The sequence below is a fragment of the Mastigoproctus giganteus genome, chromosome 2 (genome assembly GCF_048544385.1).
Source record: "Mastigoproctus giganteus isolate SK-2022 chromosome 2, ASM4854438v1, whole genome shotgun sequence".
In the NCBI taxonomy this organism is placed as follows: Eukaryota; Metazoa; Arthropoda; class Arachnida; order Uropygi; family Thelyphonidae; genus Mastigoproctus; species Mastigoproctus giganteus.
In genome coordinates, this window is record NC_143576.1 from 167,405,328 (window position 1) to 167,419,685 (window position 14,358).

Here is a 14,358-nt window from a genome sequence, read left to right on the forward strand (position 1 = left end):
TCCAAGGAAGAAGTGACGCCTATAAAAATCCACATACTTCTTAAAAATATTTATGGTGACAATACTGTAGATGTGAGTACAGTTAGACATTGGGTAAGACACTTTAAAGATTGGGGTAAGTGATAATGTTGACAAGCCCCGAAGTGGCCGGCCAATAACAACAGACAACAAGAGCTAGATTGATGAGATGACCAAAGAGAACTGCTGCATCACAACATGCAAATTGTGCAATGCAGTAGGTATAGGGAAACATGCTGTAACAACCATCATAAAGGAACTAGGCTATAACAAGGTTTGTGCCTGGTGGGTCTCGAAAATGCTAACACATAACACAAAGAAGCCTAGAAAGCAATCTGTATGGAACCCAACTGCTTTAGCACTACAAGAGTGAAAGAGAGGTTTTTTTTTCACGCATAGTCACGGGTGACTAAACCTGGGTCCACCATTATGATCCTGAAATGAAGAGACAGCCTTCTGTCAATAAAGTCATGGCGACAGTGTTTTGGAACAAAGATGGAATCTTGCTTGTGGATTTCTTGGAGCACAGCACCACAATCAACTCATATCAATATGTGGAAATGTTGAAAAAGTTGAAAGCCCACATTCATAGAGTTTGACTGCAGAGAGCTTCAGTGAGGTTATTCTTCTCCATGACAATGTACGACCCCACATCAGTCTGCGCACGATGGAGGCCATTGCAAAAGTGGGGTGCACTGTTTCTCCTCACCCCTCTCATAGCTTGGATCTTGCACCTTCCAACTATTACCTCTTTGGCCCGCTGAAGGATGCACTCTGTGGAACCCATTTTGCGGATGACGGCCAGCTCAAGCACAACGTTCGTGAAGCCCTTCACAGCAAGAGTAAGGACTTTTGTAGGATTGGAATACAGTATCTGACTAAGAGATGGCAGAATTGGATAGAAAATGGTGATTTTGTAGAAAAATAACAGTGTGTTTAATGACTGAGGATTAATTGTTATAAAAGGCACAGTTGTATGAATATTTTCTGAGGAAAAAAGAGGCATTACTTTCATACCACTCCTTGTACATGAAAAATATTTATAAATATATTCTACTGACTAAATATCCACTTGTAATCAATAGAAAGCAGTTTCTCATGCTTTTGCAGTCATCTTCATGAAGTTATAATTACTGTATTGCTGATTGCTAACTCCCCTGAACAAATATCTAAAAATATTTATCATGCCATTATAAGTTTTGAAATATTTGCTTTTACAGACAATGCTATAAGGAGTGGGATGATTGATTGTAGACTATTTTAAGGGCGAATTTCTTTACATTAATTAGAAGATTGCATTAGTATTCTCGTTACGTAATTTTTAAATACGTCTTTAACATAGCCAATATGTGACACAGCATGTAAGTAGATTTAATGAGCCATAAAATCAATATACAAAGGATAAATATGTGGCCATTATAAAACTGATGCAAATCTTATAAAGATTGGATGAACTCTGCACATGTTGCCGATTTTATAAATTTAACGGAGAACTAAATTCTTCTGGATATGTCACTTTATAGTCTCTATTGTGTCTTATGCTGAACATTACACAATCACAAATCTACTTTCTACTTACATTTGAAGCATACTGTATACATCAATTGAAATATCCAGGTCAACATATATAATCACAGGCATTGTCTATAGTGTTAAATAATTAGTGATGCATTCTCTTATATGCTTTCATTCCAATTTGCACTTTCTCAAATAAGATAAATTATTTATATTCATGTGGGAGAAATTGAAAAGCAAAGGAATTAGCAGTGCTTCATCAAAACACTTGGCACATTACCACCAATTCCATAATTTTTCAACAGCAGCATCAGACTAGTAAAACAACCTCCAGCCAGTTTGACAGATCTCTTCCCCTCCCTCCCCCTAAAGTAGGTTGCTGCATTCATAATTTGCATTTAGATACTAAATATGCTCATTCCTGAGGTCATAATTATCCAAGTTCTTCGGCAAATACAATGTAATAATAAGCTCACTAGGATGGATTAAAATCAAAGATGATGCTGCAGAAAACTTAAAAGAGCAGTCTCATAATGTTCACTTGCATCTAAATGGCGAAGGCTGTGACGTTCAGTTGGATAAATCTGTAAAATAAAGAAAATTGCTTTATTAAAATATTCTTATAACTGCATATAAAGATGAAATGCAAAACTAAGAAACATATCAAATTTACTGTAATGATTAATAAGCAATAGTCTAGTTCTACTTCTTATTAAATCAGTGATTCAATCTACTGTCATTTTACTAGTGTATAACCTATCATATAGTGATGGCAAAAATTTGTGTGTAAATCCACTCTACAACAGATTTTCTGGAAATCTAAGATGCATATCAACAGCTTCTCTATTATCAAGCAAATATAATTGTTCAAATTTAACACAGTCATTCTCAGTTAGACGAGGATGAAAGGTTCAATGATAAAGTTGACCACGAATCTTAAACAATACAGCCACTCCCTGATTAACGTAAGGGTTGAATTCTGCGGAACTCTACGTAAGTCAGGATTTCCCTATGCTTGTGCATCACTCGCAACTGTGCTGGTTGAATTGATCGAATCAAAAAAGAAATGTTTGACGAACATGTGAATAGAATTATTTATTGTATTTATTCAATTTTTTATCTCATGTGCGCAGGAAAAATTACAAAAAAGAAAGGAGACAGAAGTCAGTAAGTTTTACCTCTTGAGCATCGTTGCCAGAATCAATGTCTTCAGCTGATAAGTACAGCTGCTGTACTTCAGCTGCTGCGAGGTTGAGGAGATTTAGAAGGGGTCAGCCACTCAACCTTACGAAAAAATATATTAATGGATGACTGGATAGTGGCTTTTTTCTTTTCATTGTAGATTTCTTTGTATCAAGCAAGCATATCATTCACCCCTCTGTTAACTTTTAAAAATCGTTTGCTGTCAGGATCCATCTTTTCAAACCTCGCCATTGCCGATGAAATTTCAAGAAATGCTATTGCCTTCCCTCGGGTGATGAAGTGTATCGGCTTTTCATTTGGTTCATCTTGAGCTTCGTTCTTTCACTATCGCCGCCTGCAAATCAGTAAGTTCTTTGTTAGATAATTCCTTCTCTTCTTCCTCTATTAACACCTCCATGTCTTTGGCAACAATCTTCAACTGAAGTAGCTTTACAACCATTGCAATCTTATCTGTAACCTCTTCATATGATTTGTCTTTTCAAACCTTTCGAAGCCATTTACGTGCTGTGGGCATATTTTTTTCCAAGCGCCATTTAAACAACTTTTAGTAATTTCCGTCCAGGCCTTATTAATGTTTAAGATGGCATGGTAAATATTGTAGGATTTTCAAAAGTCTCTTAACGTAAAATTTTTCTCACTGTCTACTGCAGACAATGCCTGAGCAAATGTTGTAAATAACACCCTGATTCATAGGTTGGATGAGTGAATTCATGTTTGGCGGTAGAAATATGACTCTCACGTTCGAATTGAAATCATCTAGATGCGCAGGATGTCCAGAAGCATTATCTAATAGAAGCAAAATCTTGAAAGGAATGTCATTGTCTTTACAATATTTTTCAAATTTGGGAATGAAGCAGCATTTAAACCAATCCTCAAAGAGAGATATTGTTATCCATGCTCTCTGGTTCAATCGGAAATGCACGGGTAGGGTGGCTTTATCGATGCTCTCTAAATGCACAAAGATTTCCAGAACGGCACACAAGCAGTGGTATTAATCTGAAATCTCTCGCTGCATTTCCTCTTTGGCAATGAACGTTTGATCTGGCATTTTTTTCCAATACAGAGCAGTCTTGTAAATTTTAAAAATTTGCAGGGTTGAATAGTCACCTTCATCAATAATTTTTTCCGACACACCACAAAATTTTTCTACAGCTGCAGAATCAGCACTGATGACTTCATTGCATACTTTAATGTTTTGGAAAACAGTGCGATGCTTGAACCTATTAAACCACCAGTTACTTGCCACGAACTAGGCTTGGGGTTCGCCGTACTTATCCTTAATATCTTCATAAATACTTCTTGCTTTTGCTTGAATGGCCATTGGCCTCAGGGGCACTTACTTCTGAATCTGATTTTCCATCCATATTATTAATAGCTCTTCCATCTTCGATATAGCACCTGAGCACTGTTTTGTGATCACTGTTGATCTTAAGTGCATTGATCCTTTAACATGTTCTTTTATATGTGCACTGTCTCTTAAAATAGAATTCACTGTTGTAGTAGTAAGACCTAATTCCCTTGCAATAGATGACAAACTTTGTCCTGCTTCGTACTTCTTAATAAATTTCATCTTTATTTCTAAATCAATTTTGTTTCGTTTCCTGGCACTGCTAGCACCTGCACTTTCTGTTGGTTCCTTTTCCTTCACCATTGTAATAAATAAATAGGAACGAAGAGAAGATTCTGAAAATTTGTTTTTTATATGATTGAAGATTTCATTGAAAGGAAACTCATTTCACCGTAATATAAAACCCCACAGAATTCCAGTTATCGGTATTATCGCAAATGCAATAAGATCGAGTTTACTACCCGTTTATAATAGATTGCATAACAGAAAAGCCCAATAAACTAGAAAGTGCAAATTTTTATTGTTTTTTGGCTGTGACCTCCAGAAACTTGCTTTAGAAAAATATCACAAAGGCGTTCACAAAATTGATTCTTATAACGGGAACATATGGTAACGATGAAAGTGTAGTGCAATTTACATTATAAATACGACCTTTTAGAGAGATAAATAGCTTAGTAATATAGCGAAATTTTCAACTTCCAAGGACTTGGAAACAAAATCCAAAAAAAAAAAAAAAAAAAAAAAAAAAAAACAATATGTTATTGAGTTCACATTACGATAGTTTGATAATACCTCCATTTATCCCTACAGAGGCAAAACACGTTTCCATATTGTTTTCAGTTTGCAGTGGCTAGCAAAAACTTACATAAAGTCCAATTAATGCAAGTAGAGTATTACGTAAGTCGGGGAGTTTCTGTATGGTCCTATGAGAGGTATATTGGCAATTTTTGCATACACTGAAACAAATGACATAGCACTATTGAGAGTTCTAGTATGTTTTCTCTAACAATATTTTAATTTTATAAAATTGTATTTTTAGTCTGTAGAACTTTCTCTCAGGAAATTTCATTATCTAGTTCTGAATTTAAGGTTTTTTAACTTATTTTCTGTTCATTCTATTCTATTTGATTAGAATTTCTAACTGCATTCACTTCTCTTCTTACACTGCACAGCACAGCACAGAAGTCTCTCTCTCACTCTGGATTGAACTCTCATCAGGAGCATAGCTACCATACAGCAAAAGTAGGAGAGCCTAGGGGCCCTACTTCACCAGGGTCCATAAACACATGCAAGCAGGAGCTGCCGTACAGGAGCTGTACGCTAGGGCCTACAGACAGACGCAACATGTAATGAAAATATTTTTCTCACTGAGCTCCTCAACAATGTTATACATCTAGAATAAGTAAGGAATTCTTCTTATTGTTATGTTTGTTATTTGGTTTTTTTGGTAGCATTAGCAACTAAGGCCATATTGCTCCAGGATATGCGGTGGTCATTCCCTGACTTTTCCGCATCCTCTGTATTTGGAGGTGACGGGCTCGAACCCAGGTCTAATCAAGAAGCGTGTGCTACGCACTGCTGCCCCTTCCCACCTGGCTTCAGAGGCGCCAATTCTTCTTATATCTTATTGCCAAAACATAACAAAACTCAGGCGGTGGCAGTCTTTATTTTGCTTTTACAAATGCAACTTTGTATAGTGATCAGACACCCGTTCGGTTACTGTATGTGTATGTGCCATATCATATGGTGTTTGGGATTCCCCAACTTGACAGGAGGACAGGGGGGGTTAGGGCCCAGGTATACAAACATGTAGCCATATATGGTGGTCAAAAGTTGTTAGTTGATTAATTTCAATTCAAGTTTGTTCAAGTTCAAGTCATTATCAAAACAGCAATTGACATACAAAAATGTATTTGTTTATTATTGCTATTTGTATACAGTACTCTAGGTGTGGCCTGACCATTGCCTTATACAAGGGAATAATCACCTCCTTATGAATAAATGAATAAAACTATTTATATTTAAAATATAAAGTTTAAAATTAAATGAATAAAACTTTTAGTTAAAAATGGATGAAAAGAAAAAGGGAAATTGTTAAGCCCAAAAAAGAACAATGGAGAAAGCAAAAGAATAAGTAGTCAATAAATTACCTAAATTAGATTATTCTTTACAAAATACAGTAATGAATTACAGTAGACTCTTTATTTTCCAGGATAGATGGTAAAAAAAAGTTTCCGGATAATTGATTTCCCGGTTAATTCAAAAATACAGTAAGTCCCCGACACACGTAAGAGATATGTTCCAGGACTTCTTAGGTAAGATATGTTTTACGTAACTAACTTGGAAATGACTAAAATAATATTACTACTATACCCCTGATATGCCAAAATTACAAAAACCACATATCCTCAGAAGAATGAAGAGAGGAGATTCCAAATTAAAAAGCCTCTGACAGAGAAAATCGGAATGGACATATGCAGAAATACCACCTTCGAGGCGAAAGGAATCAAAGCGAATAATTTGGCCAACTGAGATGAGCAGTAGTTGAATCAACCGATAAATGAGACTCTGCCAGAAAAAGTACATGGAGTTTGGCAGACTGCAAGTGGAAATGGACATTGTTGCGATTAGAATTGAGACCACGTATATTTGTGAAATGAACTAGGAAGTGTTCGGGAGGTTTAGATCTTTTTGCAGATAAGCTTACTCTATTAGTTTGACGATTCATGGCGTATTCAATAGTAAGAAAAAGTGAGGGGGACATGCTGTATGAAGCAATGAAATTTTTGGATATGGTGTGCACATGGTAAGAATATACCCAGATCCTTGACATAACATGGCCTCGACAATGCTCCCCCGCATACACACTACTTGGACTCCCTCCAGTCACTGTCTGGCAGAGTAGAGGTAGCAAGATTATACACTAGCTGATCCAGAAGCCTCCTAAAGAGTTACCAATAGGTTCGGTCCAGTGTACTAACTAGCGGCTAGCCTGCGAATACCGTTTTAGAGCTGTACCCTCGAAATGTAAGGAATATTGGATCTCGTCATGATGTTCATCATAACCTGAAAATTCATCGGTCATATTGAATGATGGAAGAAATGGGGAAGGGTTGACTGGAACTTAGCTCTGGAGACTAAACATGCGTTCCACCATTTCAAGCCTCCAATAAGCAAAGTGGTGGTCTTTTAACCTTTTTCGTAAATTTATTAGCTACAATATATTTTTTTATGTTTGTTAAATTGTATTTAATAAGTAGTATCATATTGGAATATTAATTTTCATGTTTTTGATGTTTGTAAAATTATAAAGAAATCTTAAATAAAATACATAATTATGTTATTAAAATGATTCAACATTTTTTTATATTATACCTAATTAAAATTTATATTAATAAAAATAAGGGGCCCAAAAAACTTAGTTACGTCACTGTCTGTCATCATTAGATTTTTGGCTGACTGTTCTTCATTTATATGACTTCTTGTAAATCCTGTAATAAATTTACCTATTAGTACGAGTCTAACTTCTTGGGAATTGAGAGGTTTCTGGGTATTTTTTGGGAATGGTGCTATCATAGTACAGTTTAATGGCCATAATTTTCAGCATGTTAAGTTCTGCACATGCTTTGGAATATGTTATATAATCTGTTATTTTTTTTTTGTTTCCATTCCCATGCAATTCCTGCTTTTTAGAGAAGCTCAGAATTAAAACTGAGGACCACCATGCTCGAGAGGAGCAGTTGATCGAGACTGTTTTTGGGGCAGCAAAATTAGCAGGTGTAGCTCATCCAGGATGTCACTCAGTGGTGAGCTGTGACTGTTTTAACAACGGGCTCAAAGTTTTGCTGAGTTTTTATTCTTTTTTTAAACTAGGGAAATATAATGAATATATATATATATTATATTTTTTAATAAAAATATAAAATAATGAAATTATGTTATTGGTGATAAAATTTTAATATTGCAAATAAAAAATAACATGAAATATTTCCCATATCACAAATAACAAAAAAACTATCATAAAATATTCTAGACTATAAAAACAAACATTATACTGTATAAAAAAAGACTATTCTAGTAAAGGTACACAAAAATCACAGATTACATTAAAAAAATTTATTACATATATATTCAAGAAAAATTTATTCTAAAAATCGGCATATAGAATTTACTTCTTTGTTAATATTTGTTGTTGATCTTCTGCTTTGCTCAATAGCTGAGTGATGATTACAGAGAAAAGACTTGACGTAACGATCTGGATTAAATAAGCAATGGTTTTTCATTTAGATTAGCATTAGCATTAGTAGAGGCATTTGATGCAAGAAAGCAAGCTTATGCAGCATCAGCCAAAAAAAAAAAAAAAAAAAAAAAAAATACTTCCACTTCACCCCTCTGTTTGTTCAAAATACCTGTCCAGCTGAGCCTTAAACTTATTTAGGCTATCAACTTCCACGACAAGGGATGGAAGTTTGTTCCGCCAACCAACCACCTGCTGGCTAAAGGCAAATTTCTGCACGTCTATCCTACATCTGTCTTTCCTCAATTTGAATTTATGCCCTCTCAGGTGATTATTCTGAGCGAGAGGAAGAATCCCATCAGCACTGAGCATGCTCAAACCATTCAAGGCTTTATACACCTCTATCAGATCACCTCGCTGGTGCCTAGTCTCCAGACACTGTAATTTGCAAAACTTAAGCCTTTCTTCGTAAGAGCACCCCTTTGTTCCATTCACTAATCTTGTTGCCCTTTTCTGTACTCGTTCCAGCAGCTCTACATCCTTCTTGAAATGAGGCCTCCAGACCTGTATACAGTACTCTAGGTGTGGCCTGACCATTGCCTTATACAAGGGAATAATCACCTCCTTATCCCTGCTAGAAAAATTCCTATATATCATTGACAATACACCATGAGCTACTCTTGCAGCCTATCTGCACTGCTCAGAGAACTTCATATCTGCCTGCACAACCACCCCCAGGTCCCTTTCATTCTCTACCACCGTCAGTGTAGTACCACAGAGTTGATACGTTGCTCTGGGGTTGCTGTTTCCCATGTGTAGTACTTTACATTTGTCAATGTTAAACTTCATTTGCCACCTCTCAGCCCATCTGCTCAACCTTTCCAGATCCTGTTGAAGCAGCATAGTGTCAGTAGTGTCCTTGACAACCCTGCCTACCTTTGTATCGTCTGCAAACTTCGACATTAAGCTTGATATACCATCATCAATATCATTTATGAATACAGAAAACAATAATGGACCCAACACTGAGCCCTGAGGGACTCCACTAATAACATTAGTCCACGACGAGCAGTGTCCATTGATTACCACTCTCTGTCTTCTCCCCCTCAGCCACCCCTTTATCCACAGCAGCAACTTGCCTCCAATGCCACACTGCTCCAATTTGTGCAGCAGTCTTCTATGTGCAACAGTATCAAAAGCCTTTCTAAGATCCAAGTATATAATATCAAAGTTATTCCCTGCATCCAGTTCCTTTGTGACTGCATCATAGTATCCAATCAAATTGGTCAGGCAAGACTTCCCCTTAACAAAACCATGCTGTGTCCGAGCTATAGCTGAAGTCTTGTCTAAATGATCCTGCAGTGCTTCTTTAACTAGTGCCTCCATTAATTTTCCTGGAACAGAAGTTAAACTCACAGGTCTATAATTACTTGTGTCAGCCTTTGATCCTCCTTTGTGAATTGGGGTGACATTTGCACATCTCCAGTCTGTGTGTACCTCCCCTGAGTCCAAGGAAGCTCTCATAATTATGGCCAAGGGTTTGCCATAATTATGAGAGAAACACCAAAATTTATGGTGTTTAATTGTTAAAAAATGTGTTTAATTGACAAAGATGTTCTTTTTATTGCTAAAATCTCGCTCAGCTTCAGCACTGCTAATTGCAATGGTTTCAAGAATCTTTCTGGCTTTTTTTATTGAAAAGGGAATTTCACTTGATTTTAAAGATAAACTGTCTTCAACAAATTCTCTAAAATTATTAATTTTTTATTTCATATTTTATTAGAAAAATTTCTTATTCATTTTTTACTCTCTTGTCATGGAGAAGAAAGTTCTTCCATATTCTGTTTCCCACATGTTTTAACATTTCTTTCAATTTCTTATTGTCAATGATATCATTATTTTCTTTATTTAATTTGAAATTACTCTGTTGCATTGATCCTTTAAGGATAAAACAATGCAGTTTATTAACTTAAGAGGTAATTTTTTAAATGTATTCTTACTTTTGATTCCTTCAAATTCTTTCGACTTCAACGTGCTCCCAATTTTAGCTTCATAATTTCCTTCAGAATTTTTCAAATTAGCATTAGCATTGATAGTTTGAATAATTAATTTATCTGCTTTTCTATAGTGATGCTTTGACTCTGTATAGTTTCTGAAAGGTAAGAGAGCTCCTGCAGGATGTCGATCATTAGTGCTAAATCGTTAAGAAATTCCAGATTTAAAAGTCAGTTTAATAACCCTGAATATTTAACTTCTGATTCTAAATTTGCATAAAGCAGGATAATTCCTCCAAAATACTATTGCTGTCCGCAAGCTACAAGCTGCCCATCATGGCCTAAACACACGACTGGCCTTTATACTTTCCACATCAAGTTCTTTAGCAGTCATCTTTAACTCGTGCTGGTTATTTGCAGATTGGCGATATAATGCACACAATTATTTTTTAAATTATTGCCTGCATGCCGTTATATTTTGGAACATTTTCTTCACAGTGAAGAAAATGTTCTTCACTGTGAAGAAACTGCAGATTATGAATCTGTGGCCTTGACGCAGTTTCATAATCTGCCAACATTTCATCTTCAGAAAGTTTGTTTAATATCATAGTTGTCCTAATCGCCCCCCAATCCCCCAATGTCAGAATCACTCGGATATTCAGCTACATGTAAACAAAGACAGGAAAAATTTACTGAAAGGTGAGGAACACTCACTTCTCTGAAAAATAGATAACTGCTTGCTGGAGTAAAGGGGAACCACAACACATGTTGACCAGAGGCTATTATCCATGTTGGGAATATGCCATAATCTTCTGACTGGCTATGGAAAGCAAATTGACTAGTGCGACTACTTGGTATGTGGGATAGGTGGCTGCATAGGTTTTACAGGCATGGCAATCCCTTTAACCCTTAATTCACACTTTCTAATTGCCTAACGGCCAGAGATGTGAAAAATGTGTACAAAGTTATGTTTCTTATATCTGTTTGTTATATGCAAATTTTCTTCTTTCTACAGAAATTATTTTAAATGTAATTACCGAGAGGAATTAAAAAAAATTTGCTATAAAGAAGTTCGTTAAACACAGGTCTGACTGTAATTAAATCAAAAATGAAGCAATTTTAAAATACATAATTGGTCGAGTGCACCCTTAAAATGCTGCGCCTGGGGCTGGGACCCTGCTTGCCCACCATAGTTTCAACTCTGGATACTCAATAACTGAATTCAGGATTTAATTTGAAAAATAAATAATTTCAACAATGGGCTCACAAATTTTCAAAAAAAAGTAACAATGGGTTCTTGTGAGCCCACTATAGTACACCACTGATGTTACTGTTTAACTATGGTAGGGCTCACATCCATATTTTATAGTGCAGGCAGAAAAAGAGTCAATAAGCCTTATGAAAGGCATTGCTCTCTCAAACCATGAGTTACCTTATGCTACACTACTTGTATTTATCATTTCTGTAGAAAGAGAAGTATAATGTTATTTATTATTGATGTGGTTCCCCCTCTCCCAGATGCCCATTTAGGTGCTTGCTGGCACTTTCGTGGGGGGGGGGCCTAGGCACCTCATTAGTGCAGCACCTGACATTAATATCTAAACCTAGATTTCACTAAAGCATTTGAGATTGCCCCACATGAAAACTGCTGTACATATTGGAGCAGTGGGGACAAGTCACTGATACAGATAAACAGATGGCTAAATGGCATAAAGGTTATTAATGGCCACTGCTCTTTGTAAGCTAATATTATGAGTGGGAACCCCAGGGGTCAGAGTGTTTTTAAGATTTATCACTGATACTGATGGGCATATCAAGTTTCATATCTAAGTTTGCTGATAATATAAAGGTGGAAAGGGTGGTTAATGATCATAATCAGGGTATGCAACTTCGACAATAAATGAATAAATTAAGTAGATGGGTTTGATAAAAATGCAGGATACTTCAACTGGGTAGCAATAATCCAGAATGACTTACCATAGGTGGTAGATGACTTTCATCAACCGGTGAAATACCACCACTTTGCTTATTGGAGGCTTGAAGTGGTGAAACCCATATTTAGTCTCTAGAGCAAAGTTTCTGGCATCCCCCCCCCATACACGGTACTAAGTACTATAGGTTTTGATACCTTTCATGTTTGGGGTTTTCATAAAAAAAAAAAAAAAAAAAATCTATCCAGGGGCTCACATCTCTTCTACTTCTGACTCTCTCTCTCTCAGGGTAATGTGGGATTTTTTTTTTTTTTTTTGGCTGGTGCAGCATAAGCTTCAGGCTTCCTTGCACCATATGGCTAATAATAATAATAATCTGGTTGGCTACACATAAGGTAGTGGAAGAGGTACATTTCCAAATGAAGTTCTCTGAACAGTGCAGATGGGCAGGGTGAACTCATGTGGTTCTTTTAATGATATACAGGAATCTCAAATTTATATTAATCTTAAGGAAATACTACACAAGAAGTAACAATTACAGCATGATGAGAAGCTCAGATTTATATGTTGATTTGCAACACCACTACAAAGGGGGTTAGGTAGGTAAAAACTGAGCATGAGAAAGTATTAGCTAAGAGAGAGAGAGAGAGAGAGAGAGAGAGAGAGAGAGAGAGACAAGAATGCTGACACGTAATCTTAATCATATGTAAATATGACGTGGAAAAGAGTAAACCAAATAAATCAGTCAAACATGAAATTAGCACTCAATGTAAGCAGGTGACTAGCAAGGTACACCTGGTCATTGGAATCATATATTTGGTCAGCATGTTGTCCCAATGGTGGAAAACATGCTGAGCAAATGTAATCTTCCTTCCTGGGTAAGTGAAGTTGATAGTTTGGTGAAGTTTAAGGGGTGAGTGGATAAGTACTTTCTGGAAGTGGAAAGAGTATGATTAGAGAAATATGGGTTTATAAAACATAGTTTGGACATATCCAGTAGTAGAATAACAAAATCAGATCCCAGCTTTGATTCATGTATAGAGGGACAAAGTAAGAAGTTTCTCAGCCCTAGTTTTAACAACAAACAGTTTTTAACAGAAGTAGGAGATTATATAAAACAACAGTTATGATTGGGACAATAGAAACTACATAAACTGAAATAAAGAGGTACTGATATATAAAAATCAGGTTGACATATTCCAAAAGAGTCCATCCAAAATCAACTTAAAACTAAACCCAGTAGTAATAATAATACAAACAGGCAAAGTCCAAATCATTGCTATATCTTCTCATATTTTACAATGAGATATTATAGTAATGGTGCTGTATTGCAAACTTTGCTTTTTTCTTGAATTTACTGTGTAAATTGAGGCCATAGTGCATTACCCAATATGTAATAGTTAATCTTATTTAATTTTAGAAAATCAAATAACAGTGACACCTGAATTTAAAGTACCTAAGTAAGCACATGCAAAATGTATGGTTACATACATATGCTGTTCTTATATCACTTTGTGTTTTTGTGATGGTATAATGGCAGTGGGGGGGGGGGATCTTCAAAAAGGTTCTGTATTCACCCAAAAGTAGTTGTGATAGAAGGTTTAAACAAGCACCTGTATTACACTTTTTCAATGTTATCACCTCTCAATAGACTTCAGGAGGGCAATTTTGTAGATGTCCTCTGACTGTTTTTCAAACCACAACTCTGGCAGAAGAAATCTCACAGTCAGCAGCAAAGTGTTTTCCATGAATAAAGGTCTTCAGGAAAGAGGAAAGAATTCGAGCATGCAAGGTTGTGGGAATAAGCAGGATGCAGCAACATTTCAAACAAAAAAACAAACAAACAGCAAATACTAAACTGTAAGTATTCAGGGACATAATCATAAAAGCTACTAGGCTTTTTATACCAACCTTAGACCAAAATGAATTTCAGATGAACAAATCAGACTCATGGAAAAGGAAAAAATGCATTATAATTTATATGGGACATATAAATTATCAGGTGGTACAGAAGCCTATAGTATAAACTAGTCTGCCATCAAGTTAGTCAACTAAGGCAGATTATGAGAAATCTTTGGCAAAGACTTCTTTACTTATGTAAACACTAGAAGG

The 14,358-nt window shown here is 36.0% G+C and overlaps 1 protein-coding gene across 1 annotated transcript in view; it reads right to left on the bottom strand.

Moving 5' to 3' along the window:
- Positions 1-1,478: 1,478 nt before the first annotated feature.
- The window catches only part of LOC150089729 (dipeptidyl peptidase 9), a 483,518-nt gene continuing 470,638 nt past the window's right edge, over positions 1,479-14,358 (bottom strand). Inside the window, 1 exon segment of the mRNA XM_090390084.1 lies at positions 1,479-2,117. Within this exon segment, the coding sequence (XP_090246210.1) occupies positions 2,025-2,117 (93 nt within the window). The 3' untranslated portion in view covers positions 1,479-2,024.